This window comes from Varanus komodoensis, unplaced genomic scaffold, assembly GCF_004798865.1.
Source record: "Varanus komodoensis strain SLA01 unplaced genomic scaffold, ASM479886v1 scaffold101, whole genome shotgun sequence".
In the NCBI taxonomy this organism is placed as follows: Eukaryota; Metazoa; Chordata; class Lepidosauria; order Squamata; family Varanidae; genus Varanus; species Varanus komodoensis.
Genome location: NW_025335275.1, coordinates 454,298 through 472,547, shown reverse-complemented (window position 1 = coordinate 472,547; position 18,250 = coordinate 454,298). Strand labels below are relative to the sequence as shown.

Below are 18,250 nucleotides of genomic sequence, written 5' to 3'. Positions count from 1 at the left end.
CTCAAAAATGCAACTTTGGTATCAGTCAAACATGACTAGCTTCAGCTTCTAGTCACTTTCATTTGATCACAGTATTGAGATATGTATTAACAGAGAGCACCTCTGCATTAAGAAACAAAAATCAATTCAATACTCTTAACTCTTGCTTGATCCAGCCAAAGGACAAACATTGATTTATAAAATGCTCTCTGCTACCTGGGAAGAACTTCTCTTAACTGTGACACACTATCCAGGCCACATAATGCTTCCCAGTCTCTCTTGGAGTTTGCTTGGTAGGAGACACTCACTTGGCAAATCCAATGAAGTCTTCATGGTTAGTGTTGATGTAAGAAAGCTCTATGTCAATCAACAGAAGAATCTAAAGAAAGGAAAGAAGACAAATCTAGATCAACGATATGACAGAAAGTTGTAAGAATGAGCCCATTAGTCCACCCTTGTATATTTAGCAATGTCTTCTACACAGACTTGCCTGAACCTCCTATACCACGTTTTACACTATCAATCTGCCACTTAATGCTAATGGACCCTTTAGAATCAAGCAAGTTACACTAATTTCAAAATTACTCTAGTTAAACATAAAACACAAACTGCATTGGCATCACATTCCAGAAGTACAGTTTTAAATGCAAAATTACTGAAGTCTATTAGACCTCACATTGCAACATGTCTCTTATCACTGAATCTCAAAAATTCAGACTGGGCTTTCTTCCATTAGAAATTTTCCTCTAAATACATTTAATTTGTTCCTATATTTCAGCTCCAAAAAGGCATGTATGCAGAGAGGTTTGATGAGCACCCATGGATGAGCTGAGTATCCAATTGTTTTGTTAGGGACAAACGAACTTGTAACATATTACTGGGGGAAAGATATAACCAACCAACTGGGCAATCTTCATTGGGCTAGCAGGAAGCTATGCAGGAGAAAACAAAGAAACCTAAAATGCTGGGTTCAGAGTAAATAGTGAATGGAATCAACTGTACCCCAATATCTTAATATACCGCACAAATATATGTGTTTGAATAAGAATTCAATGATGTATGTTTGCATTATGAATGCACACCATAGGGTAATTTTATTTGTTGGGTCCAAGTGACCCCTGTGATCTTTTGCTATAACTTGTTGTTTTTGTTCAAACAGGGATGTGCAGAATAATTACAAGTATGGAAAAAATGTACCTGACGGCTCCTGAAGGCATGTATCTGCAAAAACTAGAATTTGTGATGCTAGACTATTTCTCCTATCCTATTTAATCTAAAAAGGCCCAAACTCAACATCTTCAGCCTACTACAAGGTGGTGCCCCCAACTAGACGTCTTTATATGACTTGGTCCATCTTTATGCTGTCAGTAGCAGCAGTAGTGATTCTCACTTATACAGCAAGTTGCAGCATACTCATGAAGAAGTAATGCCTGCTTACAGAGAATATTATGCCTCTTTTAACAGGTCCAGGTTTGGATCTGCATCTTTCACCCATTGAAATCATAGCAGGACCAAAGGAGAAAAATGCAGATGGATGGGCCTTTCTAGCTGGCTATGAGAAATGGCAATAACCTTTCAAAACTGTGACCTTATAAAAACAGAGAAATCAGTTCTATTTGCCTTGCACCGAATCGAGGGTCCTACTGTATAATGGCACTGTAACTGCAGTTCCAGCTCACTGGAAACACTGAAGGAACCGGTACAAGGAAGTGTTCATATTGCTATAATTTACAGCTAAGAAGTGCTCTTGGATTCAGATTCTACTATTCTGAAGCAGTCCCAAATATTATTTGAAGGGTAAATAAACAGATTGCTCACCTGGTCTTTAGTTTTCCCTTCACGTTCTCTGATGTATGTAGTAACAATTCTCTCTGTCTCTTCTCGCAGTCTAGGGTAGGATCCAAGCTGAAGACAAGGGGAGGAAGAGATCATGTCTCTGAAGCCTTCAGCATAATTCGCATGGACATACAAGAAAAGAGGATTGAGCTGCCTCCCAGTTCTACATTCCCGAAGGACTGATTTATCAAGCACATGGATTTTTTGCCACTTCAATAAAGATCCAAAACATTACTTGTGTGGGGGGGGCGGGGGATGAGGGGAGGATCTTAGTAAATGCGTTATGCTCCCCCATGGCCTACTTCTGGGAAACAGCCCAAGATCCCCATGGTGTTTAGCAGGAGAAATGAGCACAATGAGCTGGTATCTTAGTGCCACAGGGAGAATGAGCTGCTTGTTGTCTTATTAAATATACAGGGCTATCACAAATCATTGAGAGAGTGTTGATTACATCTTGCTAACATGCTATTACCATGCCAGAGCTCCTCTCATGACTCAAAGCTCAGAAACCATTTCTATTGCCACAGAGCAGCTCAAAGAAGCTGTCTTGTGTCATGGGAAGTGCCCTTGAAGTCCAGCTGCTTTTCAAAGCATGCTTAATTACAGCTGCTATGGTCTAATCAACAGCTGTGGAATGTTACTACTGGACTTTATCAGGAAGCCAATCCAAGTTCAGGATCCCACAGGAAAAACTCTCTAGAAACCAAGGAGCCAAGGAAGCAACTGAGAATTCTGATTCAAGTGCCCTGGAGAGGATATAATTCCCTGAGTACTTTAAAGAATGGTAATTAGTAGAACTCAGGTTTTGCATGGACACTGATTGCCCTTACTTGAATGCCTTCAGTTTTTCTTTTATCTGGGCAACACAAGCAGCCATATTTCAGATGTTAGCAATTGGGAAATGGAGAAGGGGGAAGAAGAGTAGAGACCCATTACCTTCTCTGCACACTTTTTAATGACCATGGCCAGCTCTGAGACTACGAGATCAACACACTTCAAACTGGGCTCTTTGAGCTTTAAAATCTGTTTTTTCACTATGGCTTCAAAAGCCATGTCAGGTGTGAAGAGCCCCGTCCTGCACCATGCAGAAAGCGTGAACAGAAAGGAGAGATTCCAAAGAAAAACAGGTGGAAAGTAACAGAGAGGGAAAAAGAGATTCATTAGGTTAATAGCATGTAAATGAAAAAGCAGCAGCACTTCCTCAGGAAGATCCTTCTTGCCTTGCCAACTGCCAACCATGAGTGACTCCCTCCCAGGATCTCTTGAAAGGTGAGCTGCTCAACAGGGCTCAGACTCTCTTTAAGTACTGTGACAAATAAACTGCATTCTGACAGGCTGCTCCTTATGAAGTGTTCCAAGTCACAGTATGAGGTGCTTGGCAAAAAGAATGAAAACCCATTTCTTACTAACTACCAAGGACAGACAAAACTGCATCCCTATTAAAGTATAAAGGGTTTATGCGTCCTCCTGCAAGGGTCTACAGCAGGGGTCCTCAAACTTTTTCAATAGGAGGCCAGTTGAAAGGCGGCAGCTACACACATGGGCTGGTGAGGCATCGTTGGGTGCGTGCGAGGTGGTATTGGGCGCGCGCAGCAATGGCTTGCTTGCTGGGAGATCTCCCAGTGAGTCCAAAACCATCTCCGAGCGAGCAAGCCACCGCCTCCAGCCTGTGCTGCAAGGCAGCAGCGAACATGCATGCGCGGGGAAGGCAGGAGGCAGCTTGCTCGCTTGGAGATGGTTTCGAACTCATTGGGAGATCTCCCAAAGAGTCCAAAACTATCTCTGAATGAGCAAGCCACCACCTCCCACCAGCACGATGAGCATGCGTGCGGGCGGAGGCCGGTGGTGCAGGCCGGGTGAATGGGCATGGCGGACCGGATCCGTCCCGTGATCCGTAGTTTGAGGACCCATGGTCTACAGTTATCAGTTTGATCCAGAGCAGCCTTCCTCAACCTTGTGTCTTCCAGATGTCTGGAATTACAACTCCAGTTAGACCTAGCCATCATGGCCAGGTTATAGCCATGAAATTATAGCCCAAGAACACCAAGTTAGGGCAAGCTAACTTGGAGTATGAGCAGCCAACCTATGGCAAGTGCCACGGGCAGCAGAAATTTGTAGAATTCTTAGAAAGGAACACTTCTCCAATTTACAGATCCTGTCTCCCTGTAGGGCTGTATAGACACCTGCTTGCTATACCAGGAGACGACAGTCAAAACCTTGTGGCAAACTTGGTAAAAAGTTTGGCCACAACTGAGCCAGTCTTCCACATTCTGGAGTTACTTTGCAGCTATCTGGGGCCAATGGACAGCAGGGAAAACTTTCATGGACCTGTCATGACGATCAGTATTTCATCATAGTAAAACTTGCAGTCTATCTATTTTGTCCAACCATGTATCCCTGACTGAGATAGTTGGCAAGAAATGCCACTCTCTCGGGTAAGGGACTCTCAGACCTTGGATGTGAAATCAATTGTTCTTCATGGTGATAAGTTCAAGTACTCACAGCTCCTAGTTTGCCCCCCTGCTGACATATACCTCTTCTGAGGTTCAACACTGAGCAGCTTAAGTGATAGCTCAGTACTCCCCACTGTTCAGGCTAGCAGTATTTTTGGGGACAGGCTCCTGTACAAAGCCCATTGCTATTTCAGCTCAGGAAAATTACTGCTCAATTAATTATGAGACAAAAGGGAAAGTATTTGGATAGGTAGGACTTGAAGGACCATGGAGAGCAAGTGCTGGCTTCTTCACATTACATCAACCAAAGCACACAATTCTTCTGGCAGAGATAGACCCTAAGTCCAACCTATAGCATACACGACTGCAACAAGCAAGCAATGTAAACCGCTCTTTAAAGGAGCCACCTTCAGCAGTTTGCTAATAATTGTAGTGCTTGCCAAGAAGGCATGCAGACAACATGAACATTTAGCCTCAGTTTGTACACCCTGCTTTTGATTCCAAAAAATAAAGGCAGGGAAAGGCGAGTTCCTTAACAAGTAACCTTTTAAGCAGAGAAATAAACTGTGTAGAGTGAACAACAATATTGGAATAGTGTAATTTCTAACAGGTAAGAAGCCCTGTAGAATGGAAATGGGTAGTTATTCCATGTGAAGCTAATTTGCTGAAACAGCCGTTTTGCCTATTAGCCATGGCTTTGCAAAAAAGTTGAGGGAGCGGTTTAAATGGCAAATCAAGAAGCCATGCGCTTAGAGAAGGGTCAGAACCCAAAAAGAATCTGCCCATTGACCCAGGCAACTTCCAGTTCACTTACATTAGGGTTTTTGTTTTGTTTTTGTAAGCAAAAGATGAAAGCAGGGATGGTTAAGGTACAGACCAAACCTGCTTCCAGTGAGACACAATGCCAAGTGTAATCCAATCTATTCTGGGCCAAATTTTAGCACTTCTTTAGAAGCATGTGAAACTCCTATCTCACTAGTCCCCATCTCAACAATAGCCAATCAGGATTTTAGAAGATGCTTGCAGCAATTCCTGGAGGTTGCGTTGAGCAAGGTAGGCAGATTAGAACAGTGCGGTTTTGGCAAGTTTCCCCAGCCCCAATTCATAAGGGCTAGGCTGCTTCCAGCTAGTTCAATACCTTACTGGTACACTGTCTAACTGTATTGATTAACTCCTGAATAACCAGGTCGACACACTTCAGACAAGGCTCTTTCAGCTTCACCACCTGCTTTTTCACAATGGCCTCAAATGCCAAGTCTGGTGTGAACAGTCCCGTCCTACAGCCATCCACATACAGGAGGAAGGGAGAGAACAACACAGCAGAGAAAGAAAATAAAAAAGGGTGGTTGGGGTGGGGGGAGAGAACAGGTTTAAAGTCTGGCAACATTCTAGAATGCGATTCCCTCCCCACAACTACCTTTCTTCCTCTGAAACTAGCGTTTTCCCACCTGTCAGTAGCACACATTAATCATACGTATAACACAGCCCATTTGTTTTAGGAACAAGGGTATCAGAAAATGAAAAGTTTGTTTCTCTGCTCCAGGAAGACATCTTGAAAACTGAATCTTGCAATGTACTTATTTTCAGAGGGCTGTGTGTTTTTCTCCCTATGGAGTGTTCCTTCTACATTAGAATTTGTAGAGAGTCAAATAGGTGGCACAAAAGAACACAGGGAGGATATTGGTGTTGGAGAGTAGGACCCACAATGGCTAGAAAATGTTAAGAAGATTGAAGAAGTGGAAGCAGTAAAATCCCTCTCCTAAAACAGAACTGCACAAACTCCTAGCCTACGCATCCTATCTTTGACCCATATTCATGTTTAGCTGCACACTGGAACAGCCCATGTGTAGCCCCCAAACACTCATTTCTTAACTGCGTCTTTGCTTCTAACTTCTCATTAAGAAAGCTGTGATGTTTGAATTGAGCAATCAGAAGTGCTGTTCTTATTCATTTTTCTCCCTTGTATAGCTGAGCTGTGTTAGGAGTACTTGCAAATGGATGCGCAAGCCTAGGCTTTTCTCTTTCCACTCCTCTTATTCAAATTCTTCCCAAAAAAGGAGGCATTCTCTCTTTAGGTCCATAGGGGCACCAAGCATGCTGACAGCGTGATAATCATCACTATTTCCTTGCACCTTCTCACAGACATTTTCTTCTTTAATTAGGCGGAATAGGAGGCACTACCAATCAGTAAGACTTCCCAGACTGAGTGTCACATTACCTTGAGTGCCAGAGATAACCATCAGCAGAGCTTAAGCTAATACAGTTCTCTATCAAATCAGCTATTGTACAAATACTTGCCTTACACCATGGATGTTTTTGATTGCATAGCTGATTTCTCGTCTCAAATCTTTCTCATCAAACTCCATCTAAAAGAAAAAGAGCCGAAGACTCAATGAGATGGAACCACAAGAGATGAATACCTTCAAAACAAAGAGGAACCTTCTTTCTTCTTCACACACACTGCTTTCACAGATGCTTGGACCCTGATGAAACTATGACTGTTGGCTATCTTGCTGAGAATATATGTCAAGGTCCATGACACAAAGGTATACTAGCCAAGAGCAGAATATTTACCCTCTCATCTAATCCCAGAGACAAGTTCTGTCTCCCTCTGGTGGGAGCAGAGCCACCAAGTTTCAGTGTATACTTCAGCTTGGGACAAAACCATAAACTGGGCCACTAAATGGTAAGTTAAAAAGAAACTAGTGGTAGGGTGGTGGTAGCATGATATAATAAGGTATCTTCGGAAATAAGCTATTTTTAAATTAAACTTCTGGTGTTCATTGCTATATCTCTCCTACTACAGATAGTCAACTCTCACAGATTCCAAGTTAGAATCTAAGGCCAAAATACTCTCCTTCCCTTGAGAAGGATAAAAGTTTTCTGTAAGCATAAACACTCCTCTTTCTCATCTGAGAAAGGAATCCTCAAATGTAAGCTGTTGGGTTGTAAAGGAAACTGGCTATAAGAATCTGTATTATGGTTTATAAATGGATCTTCCACCAGAGTAGGCAGCAGTGTACAATTACAAAAGATTACATTTTAAAACACAAACACAATACAAAGCAAGCGCATCTCCAGGGGAACATGTAGGTGTTCTTACAAAGGCCTGAGGAGAAAAGTCACTACCATCCAGAACCATTCAGGAAATCAATCTGCAATGCTTCCCAATCGCACTATTGCTAAGGTGCTTGCCCCAGCTACACCAATCTGACATTTCAGATTAAACATATTTAGAATAACGACTCAGTATAGATACTTTGGAGGACAGAAGAAATGCAGATGGGAAACAGTGCTCATTCCAATACACCAGATCCAGGCTATTAACTGCTGATAAGCCAGTGCAGCTAAGCAAGGGACAGTCTTATATAGGTTTTGGACTCAACACCCAGGGAAGATCGTCTAAAGGATTTTGCATCAATTTTGCACCTCAACTATTTGCAACAGAAGTACCCCAACTTTCACAATAGGTGATATTATTTTGAAATTATTTTTGAAAGCACTTAAGGTTGTAATCTGCTATTATCCAGGATTATTTTACTGCTGTTTTACTACTTTTATTGTACAATATAAAAAAACCACACACATTGAGAAGAATATGGCGGTTTGTGCTAGGTAGCACATTCTGATTGCTGCCAGAAGCTGATCTTCCCAAGAATGTTTTCAAGCATTTCCAGGCTAAAAACATGGGGGAGGAGTTATTTTTTCTTCTCACCCCTCCATGTGGGGACCTTAATCTACAGGTGGACCTATTTTTATGGGTTCCAGTGACATCCAGATGGTAAGATTTGCATTGACAAGGGGAGATCTTTTCCATAAAACTGCTTCCCTGTCTTTTTACGTTTAAAGTTTTTTTCCTTCTCTTATGTGCTCTTTTTCTTTTTTTATGCCAAAGGATTACTATTTATGGACTTGCTGTAAACAAGATCTTGAAGACAATTATTTTGTGAGGAGTTATAAAATGGCCCCTAGGAAGTCTTAGCAACAACAAAGCTAGAGGAGGAAACAGTATTCCAGCTGAGCTATTCAAAATCCTAAAAGACGATGCAGCTAAAGTGCTACACTCAATATGCCAGCAAATTTGGAAAACTCAGCAGTGGCCACTGGATTGGAAAAGGTCAGTTTACACTCCAATTCCAAAGAAGGGCAATGCCAAAGAATGTTCAAATTACCGCACCATTGCACTCATTTCACAGGCCAGCAAAGTGATGCTCAAAATCCTACAAGCTAGGCTCCAGCAGTATGTTGACCGAGAACTACCAGAAGTACAGGCAGGGTTTCAAAGAGGCAGAGGAACTAGAGATCAAATTGTCAACATAAGCTGGATCATGGAAAAAGCTAGGGAGTTCCAGAAAAACATCTTCTCCTTCATTGACTACGCTAAAGCCTTTGATTGCGTGGATCACAACAAATTGTGGCAAGTTCTTAAAGAGATGGGAGTCCCACACAATCTTATTTATCTCTTGAGAACCCTGTACGTGGGTCAAGAAGCAACAGTGAGAAGTGGACATGGAACTACTGATTGGATCAAAACTGGGAAAGCAGTATGCCAAGGCTGCATACTGCCTATTTAACCTATCTGCAGAGCACATCATGCGAAAGGCTGGGCAAGTAGGAATTATGATTGCCAGGAGAAATATCAACAACCTCAGATACACAGACTGTTGTTGTTGTTAGTTGCAAAGTCGTGTCCAACCCATCGTGACCCCATGGACAACTTTCCTCCAGGACTTCCTGTCCTCCACCATCCCCCAGAGTCCACTTAAGCTCACGCCGACTACTTCAGTGACTCCATCTGGCCACCTCATTCTCTGCCATCCTCTTCTTCTTTTGCCATCAATTGTTCTCAGCATTAGTCTCTTCTCCAGTGAGTCCTTCCTTCTCATTAGGTGGCCAAAGTATTTGAGTTTCATCTTCAGTATCTGGCCTTCTAAAGAGCAGTCAGGATTGATCTCCTCTAGGACTGACTGGTATGATTGTCTTGCAGTCCAAGGTACTCACAGGAGTCTTCTCCAGCACCACAACTGAAAGACCTCAATTCTTCAGCGCTCAGCATTCCTTACTGTCCAACTTTCACAACCATACATTGGAACTGGGAAAATAATAGCCCAAGGAAAGTTGGCTTGAAACTCAACATTAAGAAAACTAAGATCATGGCATCCAGTCCTATCACTTCCTGGCAAATAGATGGGGAAGAAATGGAGGTACTGACAGGTCCCTTTCACAAGTGCTGCTCTCCAGTCACTTGTCCCCTAACCTGTACTTATGACACCCATTCCAATGCCCCAAGTGCAAGACCCCACTTGTCGCTGGCTGCCATCCCGATGATTCCCCACTAATGGTGACCCTCTGCTTTCAGTCAGTCAACCATGCCCTAATCCATCAGAGAGTGGATGGTCTATCCCAAAACTCCTCAGTTTCTAAACCAGGATATCCTTGGGCACTTTGTTGAAGGCCTTGCTGAAATCCAGGTAAACCACATCCACTGTATCCCCTTCATCTAGCCACCTCGAAACCTTGTCATAGAATTCCACAAGGTTTGTCTGGAAGGACCTGTTTTTGCGGAAACCATGTGGTGTGGCCACCAGTCTCCCTTCCCTATGTAGCACCACTAGATCTTTCGCTATTATGAGCCTTTCCATTGTTTTTCCTACAATGGACGTAAGGCTAACTGGTCTATAATTCCCCATGTCCCTTCTACTACCCTTTTTGGAAATTGGGACCACTGACATCACCCTCCAGTCCTCTGGAACTTCACCTGTTCTCCATGAGGCCTCAAAAATGTAGTCCAGTGGTCGTGAGAGAACCCCTGCCAACTCTCAAAATACTCTTGGGTGTAACCCGTCAGGGCCTGGCGCCTTTGCAATGTCCAATGCCCTGAGGCGCCCCTCAACTTCTAGGGGGGGTGACTCTAATCTGTGCCCCTAAGTCCCCGGCCTCGTCTAGTCTCCCTTGCGCATCTCCCCCATCCTGCTTTGGGGAGAACACAGAGACAAAATAGTCATTTAGCATCTGCACCTGTTCCCTCACATTAGTCATTGGATCCCCTTCCTCCTTATTGAGCGCTCCCACTGCCTGTCTCCCCTTCCTCTTGCTATTTACATGTTGATAGAAGCCCTTTTTGTTGGTCCCGATATTCTTTGCAAGTCTCAGCTTGAAATCAGCCTTAGCCTTACGAAGAATCCTTCTGCAATGGGCCTCCTCCCCACCCACGCAGACTCTTTTGTCTACTTGCCCCAGTACCCATTTCCTACAGAGGTTCCTCTTACGTCTAATCCCTCTAACCACTTCCTTTTGCATCCATGGCGATGCTCTCCTTCGCCTCCCCGTCTTACTAACTAGAGGTAACTTGCACCTTCAAATCCTCCCTTTTCAGTGCCATCCACCCCTCCTCAACTCCCTTGCCTTCCAGTAACCTAGCCCAGGAGACTTTCCCCAGTCTGGCCTTCAGTTGGAGGGAGGGGTCTGATGATCATGCCGCCTCGTAACTTTTCGACCAAGTACAGTAGAACAATGAAAATGGTTCCACATGGAAGTGTATAAATTTATCTTCAGTTTGAGACTAAAGATTATTACCTAACTGTAATTTATTGTTCTTTTATTGCAAGGTACATTCATCTTGGTCAGATCTACACATCATACAGTTACATCTGGTGGCTTGTGAAAGTGTCATTGCCTAACATTTCCAAGAAACAGTTGCATGTTATTTTCCCTCAGAAGCCAAGATGCCTCGAAACAACGCAGATAACTTCTGCTACATTTGTGGCAAGGTTACATTTGCATCTCAAAGTGCAGTATGATGGCAGTGATAAAAGAGGCTTATCACCTATATTTTGGATGCAAAATAGGGGATCAGGGCAAGAGTTGGGCCTTTCATTATTGTTGTATTACATGCGCAACTTATCTGCGTTGTTGGCTAAACAAGAAAATGTCCATGCCTTTCACAGTCCCAGTGATGTGGAGGGAACCCACCAATCATTGTAGCGACTGCTATTTTTGCATGGTTCCCCCACTTGCAAAAGGAATCTCAAGAAAGAAGTGGACCGTGGAATATCCAAACATTCCATCCGCACTGCATTATGCACCCCATGATGAGGACTTGATTCACCAGAATCCTACTTTCTAGACTCATAGAAACATAGAAACAGAGCGAGTCAGAAGAGGCCTCCCGGGCCATCTAGTCTGACCTCCGGCACCAGCTGGCTCCGCTCACGACATGCCCACCATGTGCATGTCCATCCTATCTTTGAACACCTGCACCGATGGGGCCTCAACGACCTCTCATGGAAGCCCATTCCACACCCTCGGGGTCCTGACTGTCAGGAAGTGCTTCCTGGCATCTAAATGGAACCTTGGCTCCCTGAGCTTTGCTCCGTTGGAGCGCATCCTGTCGTCCTCTGCAAGGGAGAACAGGTCTCTACCCATCTCCATGTGACATCCCCTCACATACCTGTATGTCACCAACAGATCCCCTCTGAGTCTCCTTGTGTCCAATTTAGCAGCCAATTTTGGATCCATCTAATAGTTTTTCCATCTAGTCAAGTTTTTGCTAATTTGTTTATCAGAATGTCATGCAGCACTGTGTTGAAACCTTTGCTCAAGTCTAAGTGGATTGTGTCCACAGTGTTCACTTTGTCCATTTGGGAGGTTACCCAGTCAAAAAATGAGATTAAATTAGTCTGACAGGATTTATTTTTGATAAATCCATACTGGCTTCTATTGATCACTGCATTTTCTTCAAGATGGTTACAGATGGATTTTGAAATAATTTGCTCCAATATTGATGTCAGACTAATTGGTCAGTAGTTCCCAGGTTCATCTTTTTTCCCCCTTTGGAAGACAGGGACAATGTTAGCCCTTCTCCAGTCATTTGGCACTTCTCCTGTTTTCCAAGATTTATCGAAGATAACAGTCAGTGATTCTGAGAGTTCCTCTGCTAGCTCTTTTATGATTCTGGGATGGGGTTCATCAGACCTTGGAGATTTGACCATGTTTCTTCTTCTTGACCATTTGTCTGTCAATCTTGAGCTGCCATCTCTTACTTTCAGCTTATACTTCCTCTTGGTTTTAGATTTCCTTGTGAAAGACTGAGGTGAAGTAGGAACTGACTGCCTCTGCCTTTTCCTTGTCATCTGTTATCACTCTGCCTTTCACTTTAAGCAGCTTGACACCCTTCTCTTTCTCAAGTCTCTTGTTCTGGATGTATCTGAAGGATTTCTTGTTGTGCTTAGCATCTCTTGCTATTCTCAGTTAATTTCCTGCTTTAGTCTTTCAGATGCCATCACTGCAATTCCTTGCTTTTGTTTATATTCTTCCCTTGCGGCCATGCCCTGCTTCCAATGTTCTTTTTTTCTTTCAGGCTGTCACTTAACTTTTTGTGGAGCCACATGGGCTTCCTCTGCTGTCTTCTACACTTTTTTCTTGATGGAAGTGTTCATAATTGTGCTTCAAGAATCCTCTTTTTCAAGATTTCCCACCCCTCTCAGACTCCTTTTCCCTTAGGGGAGTGTTGCTATGGCACTTCACTTACCATTTTTCTGAGTTCGTTACAGTTGTCTTTCTTGAAGTCCAGGATGCATGTTTGTCTCCAGTTACCATTTGTCTTCTTTAGAATTGAGAATTCAAATATCACATGGTCACTTTCCCCCAGAGTTCCCATGGTTATTATTTTGTCCACAAGGGCATCCCTGTTAGTCAGTATTAAATTGAGGATAGCTGATCCTCTCATACATTCCCCTAAGCTGCTGGCAACACATGTCAGGAATCAACTGACCCGACCATGCTTGGCAGAATTTGTCTCCCAACCATGTATGGATGACCCTATCCCTCTCCTCATGCTTTTTAAATGGCAAGTCTGTAAGCAGCAATTGTCTTTTGTTTTCTAAAATCTGTGTATACCAGCCTTCCACAACATGGTGCCCATGTTTTAGACTGCAGTTCCCTTCATCTCCAGTTTTCATGGCCAGTGGTCATGCTGGCTGATGATAATAGTAATTACAGTCCAACATCTAGAGGACACCAGGTTGGGGAAGATTTGTGTATAAAAGCCAGAATCAATAAAATGTAGCATTATCCAATAATATAAAGAGGAACTAACCAAAATAATCTTCTTTAACTTGTTATAAAGCCTTAGCAAAAAAGAATTTTTTACTTAACCTTATGCAGGTATAAGACATTTCTGTAAGGCAATTGCACTAGAATTGCATAAGGCAATTCTTAAAGTGTACACTTGCACTTATATCTATTTGCAGTGCCTTCGACAAAACAGCCATGAGGCTAACAAACATCTTCACCATCCTCTCTGTTTAACTGTAACATTTAAACAGATAATATAGAGACAAGCTTATTTCTACCTGCTTACTGCTATACAGTGCAAGAAAAATGGCTGCCTTTCTTGCTCAAGGAAAGAAACTCCCAAGATCAGGAATGCAGAGAACCAAATACTGTACTGCTTCAATTTCTGAGAAATAGGATACTAATTCATTCTTCTCTTTACTCAGTTTAACCTCACACTAAGCCCCTTCATAGATTACTGCCTTGTTGTGGTGAAGGGGCTTGTGTAGCTCAATGAAGCTATGAGCTATGCCATGCAGGGCCACCCAAGATGGACAGGTCATAGCAGAGAGCTCTGACAAAAGCTGATCCACTGGAGAAGGAAATGGCAACCCACTCCAGTACCCTTGCCATGAAAACCCCATGGACAGTACCAAAAGGCAAAAAGATATGACGCTGGAAGATGAGCCCCTCAGGTTGGAAGGTGTCCAATGTGCTACTGAGGAAGAGCAGAGGGCTAGTACTAGTAGCACCAGAAAGAATGAAGCGACTGGGTCAAAGCCGAAAGGACACTCAGTTGCAGTTGTATCTGGTGGTGAAAGGAGAGTCCGATGCCATAAAGATCTATACTCCATAGGAACCTGGAATGTAAGATCTATGAATCCAGGCAAGCTGATCGTGGTCAAACTTAAGTTCCATGAGCTTAAGTGGATTCGTGAGCTTAAGTGGACTCAGGGGGATGGTGGAGGACAGGAAGGCCTGGAGGAATGTTGTCCATGGGGTCGCGATGGGTCGGACACGACTTTGCAACTAACAACAACAACAAGCCAGGACATGAAAAGTTGCAGTGTTCTACCTTTAGTCAAAAGCGTTCTACCTTTAGTGTTCTACCTTTAGTCATTCCCGTTTCTATAGAATTATGGAATAGTAGAACTGGAAGAGACCAAGGAGGCCATCAGGTCAACCCCCTGCTCAAAGGAGGACTCTAAATTAAACCATCCCTCTCAGATAACTGTCCAGCTGCATCTTTAATGCCTCCAGTGTGGGGCAGCCAACAAACTCCCTAGGTCATTGGTTCCATTATTGTAGTTCTCTAACAGTCACCAAGTTCTTCCTAATGTTCGGCTGGAATTTGTTCTGTCCCTAAGCAGTGGCAACAAGATGCTGTTGAGGGACTGATTTCTAACGATTGTCCACAAGTGAGACAGACATACAGAAGTACTTATTGTGGCTTAGCTTGGGGGAAACTTACTACCACTATGACCCATTTTGGGATGAACTTGGTTAGTAAGGATTATGCATGAGAAAAACAGATACAGCCCAGGTAACCATCAAGCCTGAAAATCTCTCACACAGACATAAACACCTTTATGTACAGAAAACCCCACATCACTTTTACCTTGACCAGCTCAAAGGGGAACCTCTCATGGAAGATGCGGTTTATTCGGGCTCCACCTGAGAGTTCTAGTGTGTCTACCTGGTCTCCAGAGCCTTCAATTCTCTTCTCAAAGTCCACAGCAAACTGCTGGACCATCCTGCACAGAGAGGACAATGACAGATTTCTATCATGCCAAGGCCTGCTAAGTCAGTGGAAGCCCTGACCAGCCATGAATGTACCTTCAAAAGAATACTTTATTGATCAATTTCAGTTAGCACACATGTATGAAAACACAACTCTTTGCTAAGAAGTTAATTCCCAGCAAGTAATAAAGTTTCTTGGCTGATTTTACTAATCATCAGTAAGGCAAAGTATTTTTTTCATGTTTGTATAACTATCACAATATAGCTTTCTGTGATTCTTGCTGAGAACTGCTAGATAATGATTTAATTAACATGGGTAACAGTCTTAACATACTAAATATTGTATTATAAAACATGAGATGTTAATACATTTAAACCTTGCCTGACTTAATTTAGCTAATGCAGCAGCCAAATAGAATGATCTTGTCAGGCTGATCAAATTGAAACTATGACCAGTGTTCATGGAAGTATCTGTGTTTCATACTTGCAGAGCATCTAACAAGAACACGTCCATCCTTTTCCATTAAATATGGAAAACAGAACTCTTTTTTAGCAGTGTCCCTACCTATCTCAAAAGTTACAGTGGGCTACAAAAGTTACAGCCCTGCCAAAGGAGACATCTAGTCTGCAGTGCTTGATGAAAATTGAGGATGATGAAGACCATGCAGCTGCTCTGCAAAGGCATTCCTACGAGAAGTATGACATGTGGATGACACCATTGCTTGTGTGGAGAGGGCTTTTGGATAAGCCAAGAGCTGTAAACCAGCAAAATTAACTAATTATGTAAACAGAAGAACCAATGGGAAAAAAAGATAGACATTCTATTTATGAATTAAATTTATTTATAAATTTATAAATTTATTATAGATCTCGGCTCACGAACGTCTCAGTTCACGACCAAATCAGGTTACAAACAGAAATTTCATAAAAATTTTGCCACAGGTCACGAACTCTGCATTGGGTGACGATCGCTAGCGCGCCCGCCTTCCCTGAACAGGCACAATTGCGGTCGTGCTGGGGGGAGGGAGGGAGAGATGGCTGCGATTGCACCCATGTTCCTAGCCTGAGTGCACCTGCCTCCCCCCAGCATGCCCGCCTCCCTCCCCAGCGCACCCACAATCACGCCCGTCTCCCCCCTCGCACGATTGCTGGCGGGGAGGAGATGGCCATGATCTTTGTTGTTGTCACTTTGCTTCAAATTTTTGTGAGTAAAAAAAATAGTTGCAGAACGGATTAACTTTATTTACATTGACCCTTATGGGGAAATTCAACTTGGCTCACAACCAATTTGGATCACGACCAGAGTCCTGGAACGGATTAAGTTCGTCAGCCAAGGTACCACTGTATATGCAGTTTAACTGATGTAGAACAAAAGAAAGAACATAAAAATATTGTTGATGATTTCTAACTGATTTAGTGATTGGAAAATGTTAGTTTAGAGATTCTCTTTTTTGTGAGCCTCAACACAGTACTAACTCACAGAAAGAGAAATTATCGGTTGATTTGGGAATTTGCCAGTTATGAATATAAATGTTTTATTTGTGTAAGATTCCTTAGCAATCTTATTTTTCTTTTACTTTTTTTCTTTCTTCCCATACTTTATTTCTTTGAAGAAAACAATTTTAAAAACAATTTAGAGTTGTAGACCGGCCAGCTTATAGGCTGGGGAGATGGTGCTCCAGGCTACTAGTCTTTGAGCAGGCAGAGGGAGACTCTGCCCTTTCTGGAAGAGCGTGTGTAGAAACTGCAGGATGTGCTCAATAGTAGTGTCCCATAGGTTGAGGGTCTCCTGTTGCACAAAGGTGGTAAATGTTGTAATATGGCTACAAAACTTTCTTGTTGTTGGTTGAGGGTGGCATCAAGGATGGTTCTGATGCCCTGTAGCAGGGCTACTGGATGTGAGGTTTATGTTGTAATGTGCTGTGAAATAAGGTGTATAGTGTTTTTATGTATTTGTTACCATATTTCTCTGTTTATAAGTTGCCCCCATGTATAGGACACCACCCACTTTTCTTACCAATCTCCGAGCGAGCAAGCTGCTGTCTCACCATGGACGCCACCTCGCCACCTCCCTGCACGCGTGCCTGCAATCACGCCAGTCTCCCCCACAGTGCACCCATGATCGCGCCAGTCTCCCCCCCACTCCCAGTGCGCCCGCACCTGCCGCCGCCGCCTTTCAAATGGCCCCTGTTGAAAAAGTTTGAGGACCCCTGGGCTACATGCTTTCCACAGCATCAGCTGATATCAGTTACATAAGGCTCATGATTGGAGGAAACCTGTTAGCTTGTCTCCGCAATCAGAAGTTTCGCTTGTGAGGCTAGTTTGCAGAGATAAGGTATCGGCAGTTTTGCAACCGTAGTTCTCCTCTCAGCCCCCCATGCATAAGACGCCCGTCCATTTTTAGGTAAATATTTTTAAGAAAAAGTATCATCTTATACACAGAAAAATACGGTATTTAGGCTTTAATAGTAATGATGACAATCATTTCTTCATTTGCATTAGCCATACACCTTTGTATAAATATTACAAAAATATAAAATCAGCATACTAAGATCAAGAAGGTAATACATATACATCAGATATACATACCAATGCCAAGTGTTGATGTCAGGGTGGAAGATTTTGCCCCCATCTCATGATATCAAGCCTGGACTGTGAGGGTGATGGAGGAATGACGCACAGCAGAGCCACAGACACTGAGCAAACCATGAAGATGCAGTGTCTTGTCCCTGCTGACATTTGCAGGCAACCTCATGATCAATAAAATGGGGGAAGAGAGGCAAAACAGTGTCCCAACTGGCAGAGGCATCCCCCAGGGAGCTGGCCCCTTGTCCTGCCCAGGAACAAAAATTTGTGAAGATTGTGTTGCAGGCTGTGCCAAACAGCCTGCTGGCTTGTTGAATACTGGCTTGTTCCATGTGCTGAAGATATCTTGGAGAGCTCTGGTGTTCCATGGCCACTCATGCATGTTGAGGCTCATGCGGATGAGAGTGTCCATCAGCATGTTGTGTCTCCTGGCCTCTTGTTGATTCCATGTGCCCTGGCTTCTCAGGTCGCAACAGTGTGCTCCCCATCTTGATAGTGATTCATCCATGCTGCTGATTATTGATGAGTTTGGAGATGAGAAGCTGTCACCCGTTGGCAAATTGTGAGTAGCTGTTCCTGGCAGATGGGGAGACATCAAAGGG

General features: G+C 43.2%; 1 protein-coding gene across 6 annotated transcripts in view; it reads right to left on the bottom strand.

The window, feature by feature from the left end:
- The window catches only part of LOC123017754 (dynamin-2), a 103,284-nt gene that overhangs the window by 34,998 nt on the left and 50,036 nt on the right, over positions 1–18,250 (bottom strand). For 3 of the 6 annotated variants that reach the window (XR_006413662.1, XM_044419297.1, XM_044419300.1), the window contains exons 8-12: positions 14,941–15,076; positions 6,567–6,634; positions 2,752–2,890; positions 1,798–1,884; positions 288–358 (exon numbers count right to left, since the gene is read on the bottom strand). Coding sequence is in view for 5 of the 6 variants with exons in the window: in XM_044419297.1 (XP_044275232.1) it covers positions 288–358; positions 1,798–1,884; positions 2,752–2,890; positions 6,567–6,634; positions 14,941–15,076 (501 nt within the window). In the remaining variant the exon portion in view is untranslated. Of the gene's footprint in view, positions 1–283; positions 359–1,797; positions 1,885–2,751; positions 2,891–5,406; positions 5,546–6,566; positions 6,635–14,940; positions 15,077–18,250 lie in introns of those variants that run through there. The other 3 variants (XM_044419298.1, XM_044419299.1, XM_044419301.1) reach the window with 2 other exon arrangements.